At 36.4% G+C, this 21227-nt stretch overlaps 1 protein-coding gene across 1 annotated transcript in view; it reads left to right on the top strand.

Annotated features, from left to right (window-relative positions):
* The window catches only part of rybpb (RING1 and YY1 binding protein b), a 104563-nt gene extending 88719 nt beyond the window's left edge, over positions 1 to 15844 (top strand). Inside the window, exons 3-5 of the mRNA XM_043708352.1 lie at positions 4747 to 4914; positions 6601 to 6696; positions 12016 to 15844. Coding sequence (XP_043564287.1) covers positions 4747 to 4914; positions 6601 to 6696; positions 12016 to 12268 — 517 coding nt within the window. The 3' untranslated portion in view covers positions 12269 to 15844. The remainder of the gene's footprint in view (positions 1 to 4746; positions 4915 to 6600; positions 6697 to 12015) is intronic.
* The last annotated feature ends 5383 nt before the right edge of the window (positions 15845 to 21227 follow it).

The raw sequence follows: 21227 nt of genomic DNA, 5'->3' as shown, positions 1-21227 counted from the left end.
ACGAAACCTCCTGAGACACTGAACAGAGCCAAAAGGATGTGACCACCAATAGAAGAATGAAGAAAATTATTGGTGATGTGAGCAGTTCCATGTAAGCAGGGCTCAGGCAGAAGTCCTGGTGAAGCTGAGAAGGAGCTTAAGATAAAGCAGGGAGTTGTTAGCAATACCATTCGGAAGCTGAGGTGGAACCTTCAGGTGGTGAAAAAGTGTTCGCTTTCCAAGTCAAAGAGACATTCGAGGAAAACGGGAAATAGAGTATTAAGGTTGAAGAGTGAAATCCCTGAGAAAGATTTGTGTTGAAGAGCCTGGTTATGACTCAGCAATCCACCTAGTTGGCAATTACTATCAAATCTGTGGGATTCATCTTGGCTGTACCTGCCATTCAACATGCAGGGCATTGTGCCCAACCAAAGTTTGTTGGTAAATCTGTTTGTCTGCTGGTATATTTGAATGTTACCTTGCAATATCTATCTTGGATTCTATTTTACTTTGTTGATTTGGAATTATAAATGTTGGTTGTACAATCCATAAAATTGTATAGACCATTTGATTACTAAAAATATTGGATTCCCAAACTTTATTTCGGTTGCTAGTCTGTAACGGAGTCATAATTAAATTTGGGAGTTTCATCCAAGGTGGTTTCAGAATTATAGAAGCATTTGACTCATCATGTTCCCTAGCTCTTGGAGGAGCATCATGATTTAGTGACATTCACTTGTCTTTTCCATACCTTTTGCTAATCAAGTAATCATCCAGTGCCCTACTGACTGCTTCAGTTGACTCTGTCTACACCCCACTTCCCAGGCAATGCACTCTGGACCCAAACAATTTGAGTATGAAGTTTTTTTTTCTATATTTGTAATTGTAAATCATTTTAAATGTGAGCCCTCTCATTCTTGATCCTTTTGCAAACAGAAACACTTTTTTCTTGCTATCTGTTCTATTCAAACTTCCCATTATTTAAAAAACCTGTATCAGATCTCGCTTTCTTGTCTTTGCATCTAAGGGAACCATTGCAACATTTTAATCTATGACAAAAACTGGAGTTTCTCATCTTTGGAATCATAATTATAAATTTCTTCTGTACTTTGTCTCCAATGAGTTCACATCCTTTGCCTATAATTAAACACAATACTCAAGCTGAGGTCTAATAGTATGTGTTAACCCTAATTATAAAGCACAGGGTACTTTAAACTTTATATTTTGTTCACACCACCTTCACTGATGTGTATGCACATATACCCCCAGGACCCTCTGCTCTTGTACCTGCTTAAGCTTTGTAAACCCTGTTTTTTTTTTTCTGTCTGTGGTCTTCTGACCAAAATACATCATTAATTTCCATCTATTACCTCGCTGCCCACTCTATAAATTTGTCTTTGTCCTTTTGTAATTCCACACTGTTGTGCTCCATCTAAAAGTCTAGTGTTATCCATAAACTTTGAAATTGTTCCCTGCACACCAAGTTCCACTGATATACGTATTAGGGTAGGCAAGGGTCTCACTACTATTAACTGCTGGAGAACTCCACAAAAACCTTCCACTTGTCTGCAACATTCCCATTAACCACTGACTGAATAATAAGAAACAGTAGTGTTGTATTTACATTGCTATCGTCCCATTTATTACATGAGCCACAACATTTTTTGCAAGTATACTTTGTGTGCTGTATTGAATACCTTTTTTGAAGTTCATATACGCCATGCCTTAACTTTGTTCTTAAGATTCTGTATCTAGGCACTTTTACCTAAGATGGGGTGTCTCCTGTGGCTACATTATCCTCTCACTGCACTCCTGTGCTTTTATAGTAGAGTACACGTGACAATAAAATTAACCTGCATCACCTTTGTTGAATCTTTGTTTCCTTCCTTTTTAAAAAAAATTAAACACAATTTCCCCTTTCGAAATCCATGTTAGCTCTTTTATTTTAAAAAAATCACACTTCTCCATGTGACTACAAATTCTACCCTACAGATTTGCTTCTAGAAGCTTGCCCACCATTGAAGTTTCGCTGACAAGTTGGTTAGCTCAGGTGACTGGATGACTTGTTTGCATTGCAGTATGAGGCCAAAAGCACGGGTTCAGTTTTCCTGCCACCTGTCACCAGGAAAGTCCAGTCTTAGCCTTGCTTCTCACCGGAGGCAAGCTGATCTTCAGATTAAACTCATCACCAACTGTTTGTTTAATGAGAGAACAGTGCTATGGTCCTCTGAAACTAAAGCCAAGGATCTCAAGGTTTTTTAAACCGCTAACTTTGCCTGCCATGTTTACAAAAAACCTGTCTCCATTTATCCTCAAACCTTTTTAAAATTGTGCATTTAATTTTGTATATTTTGGGAGGAAGAATGAAAGGAGTTAATACCTCTTCATACTTCTCTTCACCAAATTTCTTCTGCTATATGTCTGCCCATTTTGCCAGTAAGCCTGTTGTAATGACATCTTTAATTTGCCTCCACCTCATTGTTTGCATAATTTGAGATTCATTCATCTGTGAACTTTGAAATTATGCCCTGTGTATCCAAGTTCAAGTCATTAATATTTATCAAAGACAAGGTGAACAAAAAAGTGAGTGGTGGTGCATGAGCTTGGGTGAGAGATGAGATGCAAAGTGGCTGAAGTTTGGCAAAGGAGGATATTGCAACAAATGGGTAGGTTCTGCAAAGTGAGAGAACAGTTTTAAACCAGTCAACAAAAAAATATGCACCGAATTGGGATCCAGAAAAACTTAATACGCAGAATGAATGTGTGGAGTATCTATGTTAGGATGCATAAGTTCAGGGGCTGCTGTGTGGAAAATAATTGTGGGAAAGGCTTGTATAATGAGCACCATTAACAAAATAAGTTAGTACTGAACAGTTCTGTTTATACTGGGGGGATAAAATGCATTTATGTTTAGCACATTTCAACATGTTTCACATGTAATAAATTGAGGTGCAGTGACCATGAAACCATTTTATATATACTAAAACTCCAAACATAAATAAAACACTTTCATTTTTGTGTTTTTTTAATGACCTAGGTCACCCCAAAATGCTTTACAATCCAGAACTACTTTGAAAGTATATTTACTGTCTGTTGCAGTGAAAGACATGTATTAAAGAAAATGAGCAATGAATTTAAAAGTCTAGGACAAGGGAGCATGACCAAGAAATTCGGTGAGAGTTTTTAGGAGCACAAGCAGGAAATATTCCTACCCACATACGCTGCAGCGGTTTGACATCTCTTCTATAAACAAAAGCTGTGCTAGATTAATATGCTAGATCAGTTGTTTTTTTGTGTGTGGGGTAGTGATGGCCTTTGTAATATTACAGCTGGACTATTAATCCAGAGACCTAGGTAATCCCACCATGGCAGATAGTGGCATTTGAGGTTTATAGTAGAAAAAGCTGGAAATGAGAGCCTAATAATGACTACACAACCATTATTGTTTGTCAGGAAAACCCACCTGATTCACTATTGTCCTTTTAGGGAAGAAAACTGCCATCCTTACCTAGTCTACCATATGCATGACTCCAGACCTACAGCAATATGATTGACTCTTAACTGCTCTCTGGGCAGTTAGAAATGGGCAATGATGCTGGCCTAGCCAGTCATGCCAGCATCCTGTGAATGAATTTTTATTTGAAGAATTTGAAATTGAGTTCTGAGATGCAGTAAAAAGAGTAATAGCTATTAAAATCTTTCAGCTTTGCACTAATGCAATGAAAATGCTTTGCCATTGCTGAGGACCACAGCCAGGCAAATTTAGGGTAATTTAGTTTAGAGCAGAATTGCGCCTAAGTTATTTCAAAGATTAAAAATTTGCTGTTGTTAGCTTATGATTTTTATTTCAATTGGCACAATAAAACACCATGGCCTGTGGGATATTCATGCTGTACAGTCTTGGTCTCCTTATTTAAGAAGGGCGTAAATATGTTTGAGGCAGGTTTATTGGATAGGTGATTTTTTTTAAAGGTATTATGAATTCTTTTATCTCTTAATGCCTTAAGTCCATAGCCCACAAATCAACAAAAATACAGGTTGTCATGTTGCTACATGACAATACTGAGCAATGATAAAGAAACCTCTTTAAACCAAATGTTAAAAATCAACAATTGGCCTTTATGAAAATCTCATGAGCCCTCAAAGAAACTTTGACCCTATTTTTGTCATCTCCAGGCTCTGAAATTTTGGTTTTCTACCTGTGATGTTCAATTATCTCCTTATAATCTTCTCTCGCCTCACATTTTATTCTCATTCCAAACCCCATGTATTCACCTTTTTCCTACTCCACCTGGGTGGAACATGATGTATAAAATTTATCAAAAAATATTATAAAACTCTAGCTCGAGAATTGCTCATTTGTAATTAAGGTCTTAAAAATATTTTGGAGTTTGAAAAATGTTCAGACATCCAGGCCTCCTCCTCAAGAACTTCCTGACTAAATCCTTCCACCTCTTTGTTCTTTAAGATCACCCTTAAAACCTGGTTGTTTGATCAATTCATTGGTCATTGCTGCTAGTCATTATTTGCTTCAGCATCACCTTTGTGTACAGCTGTGTGAAACTTCATGGGCAGTTACATAATTGTAATATAATATGGAGAGAGAGCCATATTTCACACATGTGGCTGAATGTTTTCAGATCAAGTTAAGTATGAATTTAGCCTCGGAGTATCTCCTTGATTTTTGTAAGCTGCCATGTCATGTGTAATGTGTTTGGATAAATGTTGATGCACTTAGTAAAACGAATGCCTCATTTTGAATTGCAGAAAACCAAGAATAAACTCACAGTTGGTTGCACAACAAGTAGCACAGCAGTATGCAACACCTCCACCTCCAAAAAAAGAGAAGAAGGAAAAAGTTGAAAAAGATAAGCCTGACAAAGAGAAAGAAGTAAGCTCAAATGCAAGCAAAAAGAACAGCAATAAAAAGATAAAGTAAGTGGAATTATCAAACTATTTGAGTAGGTTCTGGTTTTTATATGTGGCAATAAGCTTTCTCTAGATGAATTATAGATGAACTGAACGCTTTTAACTATAATTTCGATTTTGAGGATATTTTTGGGAGGTTTGTTAATAAGCCCAATAGGTTATGATCTGTCAGGTTTTACACTCCAATACTTGCTGACAGTTCAGAAGCATTGGAATAGTAGTATGTTGGTGCAGCTTTCTCCAGAAACATACTGCAATGTGCTTAAGTTCAAAAGGGCACGAGTAATAGGATCAAAAGTAGTCCATAAAGCCCTTTTGGAGAAAGTGAGGACCGCAGATGCTGGAGATCAGAGCTGAAAATGTGTTCATGCCCGAAACGTCGATTCTCCTGCTCCTTGGATGCTGCCTGACCTGCTGCGCTTTTCCATAAAGCCCTTTAGACCTACTCTGCCATTCATTAAAGCCGTTTTGCTTTTTTTTTAATATCAGCTCTACTTTATTCTTCTGTCCCTCTGTTCTTTGTTTGTACCAATCTCATTCTTGATGCTGAATGAGTGAGTGAATATATTCCACAGTTCACTGGAGTAAAGAATTCGAAAGATTTATTGCCCTTGATGAAAACATTTGTTTCTCATCTCAGTCCTCACTGATTATGCCCTTTATCCTAGTTCTAGAGTTCAGCCCAGATGATCAGCTTTCCTGTTGAAGAATCATATACATTTCAATAAAATGACTTTATATTCCTCCATATTCTCGTAAGATAGCCCTCATCCCAGGTATCAACCAGGTGAAAACTTGTGCCCCACCCCATCAACCGTTCCATGCATCTGCTCTTGGGTCAAGAGACTAAAATCAATACGTAATATTTCAGAGATAATCTTAACAAAGCCCTACATCATTGCGACAACGCCACCTGTTCTTATACTCAACCACCTTGTAATAAAATGCCATTTGCCTTCCTACTGCTTGCTATACTTGTTAACTTGCTGAATCATCTACAAGGGCACCAAGCAGCTTCAAATATCAGTCTTCCCTGGTTTTTCATCTTTTCAAAAGAAAAACACTCCCACTTTGGAAGGAAGAGTGAAAATTTCATGCTTCTTCACATTATACTCCATTTTTGTGCTTGTCCACTAATCTATATAAGCTGTATGAAGGCTCTCATTTTTGTTTAACTCGTGGCAGGCTGGCTTATGGTATGCTTTCAGGTGGTCAGCAATGTGACGTGTAGTATAGGTGTACCATTCTCATCAAAAATTGTGCCAGAACAGCAGTGAACATTGTGGTAATGTGACAACTATGGTAATGTTGATTATGCATCATTATAACCAGGGCAAATTCAACAAAGAAATTACAGCCTGAAATTCCATTGAAAGCAGTTTTGTACCTCAAGGCATAGAAAGTGGCTTGATTTGTTTTTTCGAAGTAGTCATCACAAATTTTGATCACTCAGTTTTTAGTATAAATCTATTTTGAATTTAATGAATGATTAATGGCTTATTAAATGTTAGGGAGCATATTTACTGTTTAGGATTCCACTGGTAGATTAAGTAAAATCCAATTTTCGAAATATTTGTGCTTCGTCGAAAATTGTTTCTCAATCTTTGATAATTAGATAACATTTCTGTCATAGAACGCAGTATTGGTATACTTTGGAATTCAGTGAAGACAATGGTGTGGTTTTATTTTCAGGCCGAAAATGGAGCTTGAAAAAGGACCTCCTAGTGAAATTAACAGTATACAGTCCGGGAAAGCTGCAACAAAAACTGACAGCTTACACACTTCAAGGTAACTTGTTCTAATTGCCTACCAAAGTGCAGCGTGAAACATTTTGTTTTTTGACCTTAATTGGAGTGCTGATGTTCTTAATTAATAGAAAACAACTATGTACTTAGTATGGCTTAGAACTTGCTTGATGGATCTGGTAAGGCTGGAACACAACTTCTTTGCATAATACTTTGAGTAGTATCTCTTCAGCATCTTAAATTGATTAAAAATAAAATCACCCCCTGGATCTGATCCTCTTCACTTATGCATGCACCTTTGACTAATTATGTACTATTCTGAAATAAGCATTGGTGATGTTATTATCTCAGATAATCCAATATTTCTGACATCAGAAGTGTTACTTTTCATATATTGCCCTGGTGTTTCTGTTGAAAAAAGTAACATATTTCCATGGCTGGTCTTTTGTCATTTTGGATTCTCCCTCCAAAGGCACTCCCATTAAAATCAGTGAGGCTACAAGATCACTGGTACAACTCTATTTGAATTAATGTGTTAATTTTTGCCTAGTCTGGATATGGTATAAAGCTACCAGAACCCAGCGAGCACATCATTAATTGTTTTTAATAATACATACATGGGATGTGGACATTGTTGGCCAGGCCAGCATTTGTTGCACATTTCTACTTGCTCTGGAGGAGGTAGTATTGAGCTGTTTGAATCGCTGCAGTCCTTGGAATTTAGGGGCAGTCATTGTACTGATAGGGAGTTCCAGGGTTTTGTTGCCAGGATTCCAGCATCTGCAGTATTTTCCTCTGTAATCTTGATTCAGTACTTGTTTTACATAAACATGGAGATGCATTTCAGGCAGAAAACTATGATCTCATAAGTTGAGACTATTCTGTCTTCACAACAAATTGAACATTGAAATATGTGACCTGATTTGTAATTTTATGCAGTTTGACAACTGCTTTTTCAGTATTGTTAGCATTCAGAATTTTGCCCTTTGCTTCCCAGTTGCTGGTCAAGGGAATGAAGCTCAAAGTCAGGTGCAGTATGCCAAGGTACTTCTGTAATTCCTGGTTGTAAACATTGATTTCACATGGGAAGTATTGACCTACAGAGTCTAAGGTATAACAATAAAGCAAACAAAAAAGAAACCATGTTTATTGTCGTTTATTGTACCACAGTCAATGATATACAGTTGTTTTCCACAGTGAGATTAGCGACCTTGAAATGAAGCCAGTCTTATGAATTGAATATGTGGATATGTCTACAAATTGATATGCTACCAAATTATATCCTAACAAATCATAGATTTGCACTAGCTTAAGTTCATTGCTTTAAATGCATCTGTCAGTTCACATTCCTGACTTTGTGAATAGGGACAACATTCAAACGCTAGCTCAAAGTTACTAAAGTTTAATGGAAACCAGTTTAACCAAAGAAGATATTTTCAGTCATAGTCTTAGAGTCATAGAGATATACAGCACGGAAATAGACCCTTCGGTCCAACTCACCCATGCTAACCACATATCCTAACCTAAACTAGTCCCATTTGCCAGCACTTGACCCATCTCCCTCTAACCCTTCCTATTCATGTACCCATCCAAATGCCTGGTTAACATACATTAGTACCAGTGATTCAGTTGATCTTACACTTGAGAGATTTGAATTCTGAGTTAGAATTTTGTGGGTTTGAGTCTAACACTACTATATCTGCTTCATCTAGTCATAATTTGACAGGAAGCGTTTTGGAAAAGAGACAGCAAGCCAAACCAAGTCAGCCTCCCACTCCCTGGATTTGCAACACAGTAACATTAAAACATTCATGACCCTCAAAATTGCTGAATTGTTCCTAACCAGACTTTAAAACTAACAGATCTTGGACACCCAAGATTATAACTTAAAAATTAACAATTTATTGTCAAGAATGTGACTTTAGCAGAACACAAACTACAAGGCAATCTAGTCAACAAATATCTATTGGAATTGTAATTTGCTAGTTTGATCGTTTCAGTGATAGATGCCAGTCCTCCATGAGACAGTTTAATGATGGGTTGTATTAAAGGCATTCAGGACACTATTTTTTACTTGAATTCCAAAGTCATTGGTCAATGCAAACAACTTGCGCAGACCTCTAGCGATTTGTACTTATTTCATACAGACTCTGATTCTTTTTTCAGTCAATAACTGGAAAATAACTGGGGAGAGTGAAGCCAATACAACTTCGCAGTCCAGCAGCTTCTAAAGTAAAGCTGCACCCAACCTAGAGGCAGTTAAGTTTGTTTTCTCTTTCGTCCGTCAACATTGTGTGGTTGGCTGACCAGTACTGGTCCTTCCTTGAATGACCAATTCAACATACAATGAGTTGCCAGCCTCTGCATCTCTTAAGGCATTAGAATTGGAGGGCTAGAAGGGATTGTGGACTTTGAAAGAAACGGATAAGCATTGATATTATTGAATAGAATAGTAGAGCAGGATCAAGGACTGAATGGCCTATTTCTGCTCCAGTTTTGTGTGTTGTATGCCATGGGCCATGTGTTCATCCCTCAGTCAATCCTCCAGTCTGTTTTCCTTATTTGAGGACTGCATCTTTTCTCAATTTTGTTTTCCAACTTTTTGAACCTCTGTAGTCATCCAGAACATACCTGTCCAGTGACTCCTACATCTCATGAACAGGTTTGAAAAAGCTTTTTGGCCATCTGTTTCAATATCTGTAGCTCAGTATAATTTCTTTTGATCCATGTTCTGAAGCACTTTTGTAATGTTTAATTATGTTAAAATGATGCATAAAGTTATGGTCATACTTCTGCTTTAGTCATTACATATTTCCTGGATCTACCTATTAATTTTATTAAAATTAAAATCTCCTTTTGTTATCTGCTCTTGTCTTCAAACCTACTACAGACCTTAGACTATACTTGTTCACTCAGAGGGTGGTACGTGAATGAAATGAGCTGTCAGAGGAAGTGGTGGAGGCTGGTACAATTGCAACATTTAAAATGCAGCTCGATGGGTATATGAATGGGAAGGTTTGGAGGGAAATGGGCCAAGTGCTTGAAAAAGATTAGAGTAAGTTAGGATATCTGGTCGGCATGGACGGATTGGACCAAAGGGTCTGTTTCCATGCTGTACATGTCTCTCTATAAGACATAGGAGCAGAAATTAGGCTATTCATCCCATTGAGTCTGCTCCACTATTCAATCGTGGCTGAGAAGTTTCTCAACCCAATTCTCCCCACTTTTTCCCTTGATACTCAAGAACCAGTCTACCTCTGTCTTAAATATATTCACTGACCTGGCCTCCACAGTTTTCTGTAGCAACGAATTCCAAAGATTCACCACTCTGGCTGAAGAAGTTTCCCCTTATCTCTGTTCTGAGAGATCTTCCCTTTACTCTAAGGCTGTGCCTTTAGGTCCTAAGTCTCTCCTACCAGTGGAAATATTTTCCCAACATCTACTCTGTCCATTCAGTATTCTGTATGTTTCAATTAGATCCCCCTCATTCTTCTAAACTTCGAGAATAGACCCAGGGTCCTCAAACGTTTCTCATATGTTAAGCTTTTCATTCCTGGGACCATTCTCATGAAATTCCTCTGAACATGCTCCAAGGCCAGTATATCCTTCCTGAGAGATGGGGTCCAAAACTGCGCACAATACTCCAAACTTTCTCCCTGGCTCTGCACTACGCTAGCTGTTCAAGCTGTGCATCCAGCTCCAAGGAGTCTTGAGTGTTAGCTTTTTGTTTTCCAGCTATTAGTTCTATCTAACCGGAGTGTTTCCAGAATTTTCTGTCTTTTCAGATTTCTGGCATTTGAAATATTTTGCTTTTTTTGGATGAAAAGTAAAAGATCTATGGTGTTTCATTTTAAGAAAGGGTTTACCCAGTTTTGTGCCCAACATTACCAAATATAGATTAACTAGTATTATTTGTTTGAGAGATCGACCTGTGCACAAATTGACTGCCGTACTTGCTTGTAACATAAGTGATTATTGTTCGGAGTATCCTTTTGTAGAGTAGTTTAGGATGTGGATATAGAGAACAATATTAATCAAGTTCTTCTCTGGTTTTATATGTAATCAGTATCCTCATTGTAGCTGGCATAACATTTTTATGCATTCACAAGAAACAAAATACTAAAGTATTAAAGCTAATCAAGCAATTTATTGACATTTGATGAAGAATTCCCCTCAATTTTTTACTCTTTCAACAATAAGAAGCTTTCAGTGCAATATAGTGTTTGCCAGCTTGAGTCAAACGAAGGATTTTCTTTGCAATGGGCTTTAACTGTTCTAAAATATTAATTTCATGCAGATTTTGTGCAAGGGTAGCGATTTAATGGAAATGTACTAACATTGAGTAAGAATTTTGTGGTTCACCATGTAATATTTGACCAAAAAGAGCTGTTGTTATTTTGGTTTCCTTAGAACCGGTAGCATTTGATTTGGCAGATATTCTCTGTTTTCTTGTTGAATTTAGAGGTTGTGAAGTGTTGTGAGAGATAACAATATAGGTGAATTTTACTACTCATTGGTCAGGCGTTTATATTTGTAATGGGACTGCTGATTTGTAGACTATAAAACAAGAGTAGCCAGGTCTTATTGAGAAGTCAGTTTTGAGAGATGGTATTGTATTGGTACATCTCCCTGATCCGTTATCACTGGTGTATCAAGTGCATAAGTCTGGAGTTGGACAGTTGGATGTGGTGGTTGTGAAGGTGATCATGCTCGATTGTTGATTTGACCCATTTACTATTTAAAGTATAATTGATGTACCTTAACAATACGTCATAAGCTGCAGCCTGCTTATCCTAATGTCGAGTTTGTTATAGCATGGCATGTTGTAAGTTTCAGGTTTATGAAGGCTTCTTCCTTTTGTGGTTATGTTGGAATGGAGTTTCTTAGATGACACATGGTGGATGTCTATATCTCCTGATTTGTAAATGTCACTGTCTATGTGATGTATAGCCCTTGTCTGAGTGGAAGTATTTATAGAATGAATAACAGGCAGTCTTGTGTGAAGGGTTAGAGTAGATTTAATATGAACTTGTTTAGATGTCATAGAGTAGGTATTTCTAATAGGGGTTACTCCATGTTCTCAAATTCATTTTACTCAACTTTAATGGTTTCAGCATGAAAGCCCTTAAATGACTTTTACATTAATATTATTTCCTTGCTTTAAAGAAATGAAATAATATGTACATTGATGTGTGCCTTTTGTAAGTTGAGAAAGGATTGTCAGGAACTCTTAAGCTGTGACTTTCACAAATATTGGATGTTGCAATTAAGAAACTTTGCTGCGAAATTATTCTTTTTTACCATACAAATATTTTGATTTTTGAAATGATACTATTCTTGTATTTACTTATTTCTTTTACAGGCCCAAGCTGAAAAATGTAGACAGAAGTACTGCACAGCAGCTTGCAGTGACAGTGGGTAATGTTACAGTAATTATAACAGACTTTAAAGAAAAAATACGTTCCTCTTCCACATCATCATCAACAGTCACATCCAGTGCTGGATCTGAGCAACAGAACCAAAGTAGCTCTGGATCAGAGAGCACAGACAAGGGTTCATCACGTTCTTCTACACCAAAAGGTGAAATGTCAGCAGTAAATGATGAATCGTTCTGAGCTTTGCCAGGCTGCAGACCTGCACATGCAATGTGAAAAGTATAAATGAATACTTTTGACATTTTTTATGTATTCCCTTGGTTTTATATTTTCCTAACAATCATTTATAATGGATGTGCTCCTGAATCTACTTTTTTATAAATCTGCTGTGCACAATTTCCATGTACATTATGTATTTTGTTACATTTGACTTTTATTTATTACATTTGCAAATTCCACCCTTTCCAACATGTACTTTTTTGTAAGTTTTGTTGCCAGCAACTATGCTGATTATTAGCAATTTTAGAAATGTTAAATATCTAACTGGTTTAAACAGAATAAAAGTTTGTTAGAAACCAACACATAAAACACTGGTGCTTAATACACTGTGAAATAAATGCAGCATTTAACGGATAAGATTAGGACAGTGCATTCCAGCAGAGATGATCACGTTCTGCAAACTATTGTAATGAAAGCTGTCTTGTCCTCAGGATTAACTCCTCAGAAACAGAAAAGACTGAGAAGAAGTACACTTGAGGCAACTGAACAATGGCTTAATTAGTTCAGTGTCTATTAAGCAATAGATGTGGGTTCCTCCTTACATTTACCTGAAAACTGTGTCATTGTGTGCTGTAAATGTAATCACTTTTAATGCTATAGTTTCCCAGCCACCTAACTAACCTATAGACACATTGCCTCATAACTGGCAGCATGATGTGATATTGACATGCAAACTGAAACAGCTTACCAATGGGGAAGAAAGATATTTAATCTTTCAGTGGCAATCCAATGCAGAACCCCTTAGCTAAAATGCATCTACTGCATTCTACTAATGGTAATTAATTTCTTTTTAACCAAGGAAGTAAATATCAGCAGTGTATACATATTTGGAAGCAACATTGGTAATGACTAAGAATTTGTTTAATTTCTGAAGAAACAGTATTTTCACCTTCAAGTAAACTGCTTTAGTTACACTTGTACAATTAAAATATGGATTGGTCATTGCGACTTTAAAATTTTGACATATTTAATGTCCACCTTCAGTTTTGAGCAGCAGTCAGCAACATTTGTATTTTACCCATTATTTCAGCATCTGTTTAGTTAAAGCTAAATCTGTAAATCAAAAAGGGGGACAAACAATGGGAGCCGGATTCAGAAAGTTGTGCTGAATCTCTTGGCATTCCATAAATAAAAATAATTTGCTTCTGTTGGATGTAATAACAGGAAATCTCTAACCAAATGTGGAAGCAAATTGTAGCTTGGTATTCTTCTCGAGTCCACACTGTTCATGGCCATGCTGGTTACAGAAGGTCACTAAATTGTGGATAATTTAAATTGTGGCACGTAAACCAACATATTGCAATTTATCCTGTCAGTTCGTTCTTGTACACTCCATGTCATTTTTTTAATGACTGGCTTTGGCAGCCCGTTTTGTTAAAATCCATTAAAAACTTTAAAGTTTTTGGGATTTAAATGCCATGTTTTGTTTTCTGCTTTTGCCCCTGTTTAAAAGAAAGTCCTTCTGTTATTAAATAACTAGTTTCAGTATTGGAAGTAGTGCTTCTTTCTTCATGATACGTTGAGAAACTCAATGATCATCATCTGATTATAAAATGAATTACAAGCCTTATATGATGATGCAGTGGGTGTGATCAGTTATCTTGATAAATACCCAAGTGCATGATTTTACAGAGACCTTAACCTAGCAGTTGCATACCATCGCTACATGACAGTACAGAGGTTCTCTACTAAGTACTGTGGAATATTGCTTCCACGTTAATCGTAAGTCATGAGGAAAGATAAGTTAGCACTACTAATTGAGTTTCATGGAAGAAATTTATTCTAAATTTCAATTAAAATATAAATTACCTATTTAATACTATGGTATTTGTTGCATTTGGAATAACTCTTAAATTATCTAAAATACATTATGTAATGTATTGAATTTTAATCTTCAAGTTTTGATGTTAAAGTTGCATTTAATTATCAAATATTAAGTATTTATTTGATATTGTCACTAACAGGAAGATATTCCCATTGCTCCTTTAATATCTAAGTGTTGAGGTGGATAGGTAACAGATGAAGGCTGGGATATAGTGTATACATGTCAGCCCCATGTAATAATTAACCAATTGCTCCCTTCTGTTAAGACTTGCGTAACTTCCATACTGTGGTTTATCTTTGTACAAAACAATGCACTTAGATTTTGCAAACTTGGATGTTTTTCTTTCTTGTAAATTGGATGTTTTTCTTTCTTGTAAATTGTATTTCTGCAATTTAATACTTCTCTGTGCAGTGTTAATACTTAAATTGTTTGAAATAAAGTTTACGCAAAATGCTTTACTTGATATTGTGGTCTCAGAAGGTGACGAACTTGAGAATGATTTTTATTTAAATATGATGGCTTTCAGAAACAAATGAACACTAGCTGTATAGATACTACAGCATCAGAGTGGAAGATGAAGTTTAATAAATATCACACTGATGCTGGGACAGCAAAAACTAAATGCAATTTTCATGTAATGTAATGAACCCGCAATCTATTGAAGAACTATTTTCATTTGGTTAGGTGCTGTCCTGTAGGGTAATAGCCAGCTTCCATGTGCTGCTTAGCCTAGTTTTTTTTTAACTTAGGACCTGACAGCTTTTCTGCAGTGCCTCCTGAAGTGAAACTACACAGCCAAATAGGCATGTTGTTGATGACTTGGAAACTAGTCACTATTTTAATGTTATATTCTGTAGACTGAATTGGTGCACAGACTTTTTTTAAACCGTCTTTAAAGCAACAGTAATTCTGCAAGTTGAAATTGGTTAAGTGTTTAAATATAGTGAGCCACTTTCAAAGTTAATAAAACTTGTATAAAAACATTTCTAACTATTTCTGGAAACTCCTTATTGGAAAGAGTGGCACTTCATCTGCCTTACCAAAAATATTTCAGTCTACTTTTATAAACTATTGTAACTTAAATTATTGATAAAATGTTTGCTGGAAATATTAAAATGCTTGTAAGTAACTTGAAAGGGTTCGAGAGCCAACATTTAGAAAATGACAACGAACTGAACAGTTTTTTTAATGCGCAAGCAGTTCTGTTCTTGTGTATGACTTGTAACCTTTATTTACTGTGTAAAGATGGTTACATTGTTATTTCTTAGCTTTGTTCTTTGGAGACCCATATAGAATGCTTGTTTAAAGTGGCATAACATAATCTTGTGAATTTTGTTATTGTATTATACAAGGTATATTTTCATTTGCCAAGAAAGATGTCCTGTATAATGCTTTGAAAGTTTTTTGCTCTGTAAATTAAATAGGGCTGACAGCGTGCTAGATTTGTTTTCTTTAATCTTCATGCTGGTGTGTTCATGGTGGTTTTGTGAGCTGGTAAAATTATTTCCAGGTCTTAAATGTTTTGGGGACTTTATAATCTACACTGCTTTTTGTCTAGCAAATAAAAGATGTTAATATATTCCTGTTACTGGCATGTGCACGAATATGTTATTAGAAGCCACTTTATTATTTCCTCCTTATCTGCTTCAAATAGAAATGTCTATTTATGAATTCTGCTTGTAGTTTTTCACAAATAAAATCGTTAAAATTGATTTAGTTGTAATTTATTATTTAGTGCACACTAAACTGAAAGATGAAGATTGGAGTTAAGATAAACATACACTATAATTAAACCTTACTAGTTTTCATTTATTCACGAGATTTTGCATTTGGTATGTTCATTCTGTATGTTAGAAAATTCATAGTGCTGTGTTACAACTACTTCTATCATTACCACTTCACATACACATCAGGCCAGTTGCCCTTTTCCTCACAAATTACTCCAGATTATAATTAAACTCCATTTTGCCTTATCAGAACTTCAGACTATTTGGATGGTAATTTACTTCTGGAAAAGCAATATCAGTTCAACTTACTGTAACTTTTTTTAAACATCCACACATCTGAAGAAATTGAGATGTTGTGGTCACTACCAAATAAGGTAAATTACTTGTTTTGTATATTTACAAAATGTGATGGATTAACATGTCATCGTTAATACCAAACCTATTTCTCACGCGGACACATGGCATTCTGAATGTATTTGTAGAAAATAATATTTCAGATCAAACTCAGGATTTATAATATGTCTGTACTGTTGCTTCTCTGATAGTATAATTCAGTAATAGGTCTCTTCCCATTTTTTTTCACTCTTTCACAGATTTGGGCCGCATTTGATTCCTATCCTTAATTGCCTTTAACTGAGTGGCTTGTTGGGACGTGTTAGAGGGCAGTTAAAACATAACCACATGTAGGCTAGACTGGGTAAGGGTATTAATGAGCCAGATGGGTTTTTTTTTTAAAAGATTCATTCATGGGGTGTAGGTATCACTTTTGTTTTTATTGCCTGAGGGCAGTTAAGAGTCAACCACAGCTGGGGGTCTGGAGTCACATGTTGGCCAGATCAGGTAAGGATGGCACTTTCCCTCCCTCAGTGGACCAGATAGGTTTTTCCAACAATCAGCAATGGATTCATTGGACCCTTAAATCCAGATTTTTATTGAATTCAAATTCCACAATCTACCATGGTGGGAACTGAAGCCTGGTCACCCAAACATTATTTGGGTCTCCGTCTTGATAGTCAACAAGAAGACCACTGATCCATCAACTGCCCATACTTGCTTAATAATTCACCCAGTACTTTTCCAACAATAGATTTTAGGCTAATCCAATTTTATTACCTGATTTTTGCATCCTTTTTTGAATAAGGGTGTCACATTAGCAGTTTTCCAATTCTCTGCTTCCCCAGAATCCAACAATGTTTGGCAAATTAAAACCCATGCACCTGCTATCTCTAGCTGCCTCTTAGGATCCTAGGATGCAAGCAATCAGGACAAGGGGTCTTATCTGTCTTTAGCCCCATTAGTTTATCTTATACTATTCCTTTAGTGATGGTTCTTTAGTATTAATGGATTATTTGAAGTATCTTCCACTGTAAAGATTGATATAAAATATCTTGTTAACTCCTCTGCTGTTTCCTTTTTCCCCAAAAACCATCTCCCCAGATTTATTTCCACAGGCCTATTTTATTTTGACCTCTCTTTTCCTTTTTATATATTTAAAGAAACACTTTGTCAGTTTTTATATTGTTTGCTAGTTTGCCCTCAGTTTATTTTCTGTCTTTATCTTCTCCGTCCTCCTTTGCTGGATTCTGAATTTATCTCAGTCATTGGGCCTATCATTGGCTTTGGCCTCCTTTTAAATGTTTTTTCTTTCAACTTAATACTCTGTAACTTCATTAGCAATGATGGTTTATCCCTCTCTTAGAATCTTTCCTCCTTACTGGGATATATTTTTGGTGAGAATCATGAATTCCCTTTTAAATATCTGCCACTGTTTGCTTGTCCATGAAGTTAATCTATCCATGAAGTTTGCTTTAGCTAATGATATCTCCATCTTAATTGTAATTCTCTTTATTTGAATTAAACACAATTGTTTCTGACCATTTCTCTCAAACTCAAACTCTAACTGAATATTAAATTCAATCATGTTAGAAACACTACTTCCTAGGCGATCCTTTACTTAGGTCATTTATTAAATCCGTCTTATTATCCATTACCAGATCCAAATTAGCCTGCTCCCAAACTGCCTCTATAGCATCTTGCTCGAGGAAACTATCCGTAGTGCACTCTATAAATTTGTTATCATTGCTACCATCTCCAATTTGATTAACGCAATTCACATGAAGATTAAAATCACAATTAGTGCTCTTCTTTTTACATGCTCCCATTAAGTGTTCATTTACAACCTTTCCCATAGAGTGACTTGTATTTGGGTGTCTGTGCACTGCTCCAATATCTTGCTTTTTTTTTTAACCTCCACCCAAATGGACTGTACATCATCTCAAAACTGTCCTCGTTTCTTATTAACCGTGCTAACCCACCATCTTTTCCATCCTTCCTATCTCTCTGAAAGATCAAATCTCCCTGAATGTTAAGTTCCCAGTTTTGATCTCTCTCTGACCATGTTTCTATAATGGCTATGAGATCATATTAATTTACATTGATTTGTAGCATCAGTTTGTCTACTCCAAATGCTTCATACATAAAGATACAAAGCCTTCAAGTTTGTTCCATTATCGAATTACCCTACAATTTGATGGTTCCCTGGCACAATATGACATTTGCACATTCTATGCTTTCCTTTTACTTACGAATACAATCTACTCCATCTGAACCCATAGAACAAGACCACATACGTGAGGTTAGTAAATAAAATTAAGAAACGTGCAAGGGCAGGCAGGAAACATGAAGACAGAATATTTTTAAAAAGATGTGAGATTGATGTCTACAGACACCTTGGCATCCTTATTAGTGGATTATTTAAAAACTAGCTTGCAGGCCGAGCAAACAATTATGAAGACAAATGGTGGCATTCATTTCAAGGATATTTGAGTACAGAGGAAGAGTTGCCTTGCTGTAGTTTTGGTAACAGCTCTTCTGGAAAGCTGTATAAAGCTGTGATCATATCTAAAGGATGTATTTTCCAAAGAGGAAGTGCAACAGAGGTTCATAAAATTAATCTCTGAAATGGCAAAATATCATTTATGAGGTAAGACTGAGGAAAATGGATCTGTATTCTAAAGAGTTTCAAAGAATGAGTATCATATTGAAATTTACAAAATTCTTACAGGACATGACGGTGAATATTGACATAGAACGTAGAACATTATAGCACAGGCCCTTCGGCCCTTGATGTTGCACCAAACTTGGAACCAATCTGAAGCCCGTCTAACCTAAACTATTCCATAATCATCCATATATTTATCTAATGACCATTTAAATGCCTTTAAAGTTGGTGAGTCTACCCAGGCTGGTGACTGCATAGAATATAATGTCAGGATAAGGGGTAGGCCCCTTAAGACATGAGAAATTTCTTCAGTCAGGTAGTGGTGAATGTTTGGAATTCTCAAATTCTGGGGGGCTGTGGAAGCTCAGCCCTTTAGCATGTTCAAGACAAATTTAAAGATTTCTGAAGTCTACTGCCGTCAAAGAATCGTGCAGGGAAATGGCAAGGAGGAGTTGAGGTGATAAACCGTGATCTAGAATGGTGCAGTCATCTTGATGGTTTGAATGGCCTACTCCCGTTCATATTCTCCATTTACCAGGATTGGTGCAGCTCCAACGACACATGAAGACAAAGATCCATCCAGGACACGGCAGTGCACTTGATTGGAAGCCCCAACATCTTCAACATTCATTCCCTCCACCCTCAAAGCACAGTGACAGCAATGTATACTTCCTACAAAATGTACTGCAACAAGTTAGCTCCTCAGACAGCATCTTCTGTCTCAAAAATAGGACATCACCTTCTAAGTTCCCCTCCGAGTGACACACAATCCTGACTTATAACAACATTGCCAGTCTTCCCTCCATTGGGTCAAAATCCTGGAACTCATTCCTTAACACCACTCTTCAAGAAAACAGTTCACCATCGCCTTTCTCAAGGACAATAAACTGGAAATACCAATCATTTAAGTGATTTGAAATTTTCATGCCAAACTTGAAGTATGTAGAATTGTTGTATTCTTTAACCTTGCTTCAGTCTTCCTTACTTAAAGGACATTTTAACTTGTATTTGCCAGATACTTTTAATGTATACCCACTATCTAGAATGACCCAACTGAACAAATCTGCAACTCATAATCTTATTACCAGACTGAAGTTTGTTACCAATATAATTCCTTCTGATCGGTCAATATTGTTGCCTTCCTTCTGCACCTTTCACATCACATCATTTCAACAATTAGGTATTTTTGGGTGATTTAATGCATAATGATGGTTTGTGTCACATCTTATGCATATACTCATTGCACACTCTTTTGGAAATCATTCTTCAAAATTGCCTCATGCCTTCCTGTTAAAGCTGTCAAAGAGTTTCTACTTATTAGAGTTTCCTCTTTCATGTAGACCTTTCACCATCTACCCTTTCAAGCTTCATAAGAATCTTATGTTTCAATTCAGTCTTCTAAACTCCAATTAGTACAAACCCAACCTTCTGAACCCCTCCTCATAAGAAAGTCCCTCCATACTCTGAATCAACCTGGTGAATCCTAGCTGGACTGTGTCCAATGCCAGCATATTGTTCCTTAGATAAAGGGCCAAATATTGTTCACAGTATTTCAGGTGTTGTCTAAATAATGTCTTGTGTAGTTTTCATGAGACTTGCCTATTTTGAGGCCAGCAATTTATTCGCCTCCCTATTATCAGGTGAACTTGGAAACTTTTGTGATTCAAACACGAGGAATCTCAAATCTCTCCATCCTGCAGCTTTCTGCAGCCTTTCCTCATTTAAATAAATTCCATTCCTCCTGCCAAATATCATACTTTCCTATATTCTATTCATTTGCAAAGTTCTTGCACATTCACTTGACCTGTCTCTCCTCCTCTTCAGACTTTGTGTATTCCTCACTACTTGTCGTCTTTTTTTCTCTATTATCCATAAAAGTGGTGATACATTCATTACTGTAATTTAAATCATTAAAATGTATTGAAAATAATTGTAGACTGTTGTTCCCTAGTTACAGGATGGCATCCTGAAAATGCCCTCGCTTCTGTTTGTTAGGCGACCCTCTCTTCATGCTAATACTGCCCCATCATGAGCTCTTAAGAAGTAGCCTTAATTGCAGTACCTTATTGAATATCTTTTGGAAATCCAAATATGTTATATTTATTTATTTCTTTTATTTAACCTGTTTGTTACTCCCTCAGATAATTTATTTGTCAGACATGGTTTCTTTTTCATGAAACCATTCTGACTCTGCGAGTTTATCTTATGTATTTCGAAATGTTTTCTATTATATCCTCTATAATATACCCGTAACACTTTCTGAATGACAGATGTTAAACTAACTAGCCTATAGTTACAATGTTTCTTGTCTCCCTCACCTTTTGAAATTGACAATTTTCCTATCCTCTGGGACTTTTCAGAATCCAA

The sequence above is a fragment of the Chiloscyllium plagiosum genome, chromosome 18 (genome assembly GCF_004010195.1).
Source record: "Chiloscyllium plagiosum isolate BGI_BamShark_2017 chromosome 18, ASM401019v2, whole genome shotgun sequence".
Taxonomy (NCBI): Eukaryota; Metazoa; Chordata; class Chondrichthyes; order Orectolobiformes; family Hemiscylliidae; genus Chiloscyllium; species Chiloscyllium plagiosum.
This window is presented reverse-complemented; position numbering and strand designations above follow the sequence as displayed.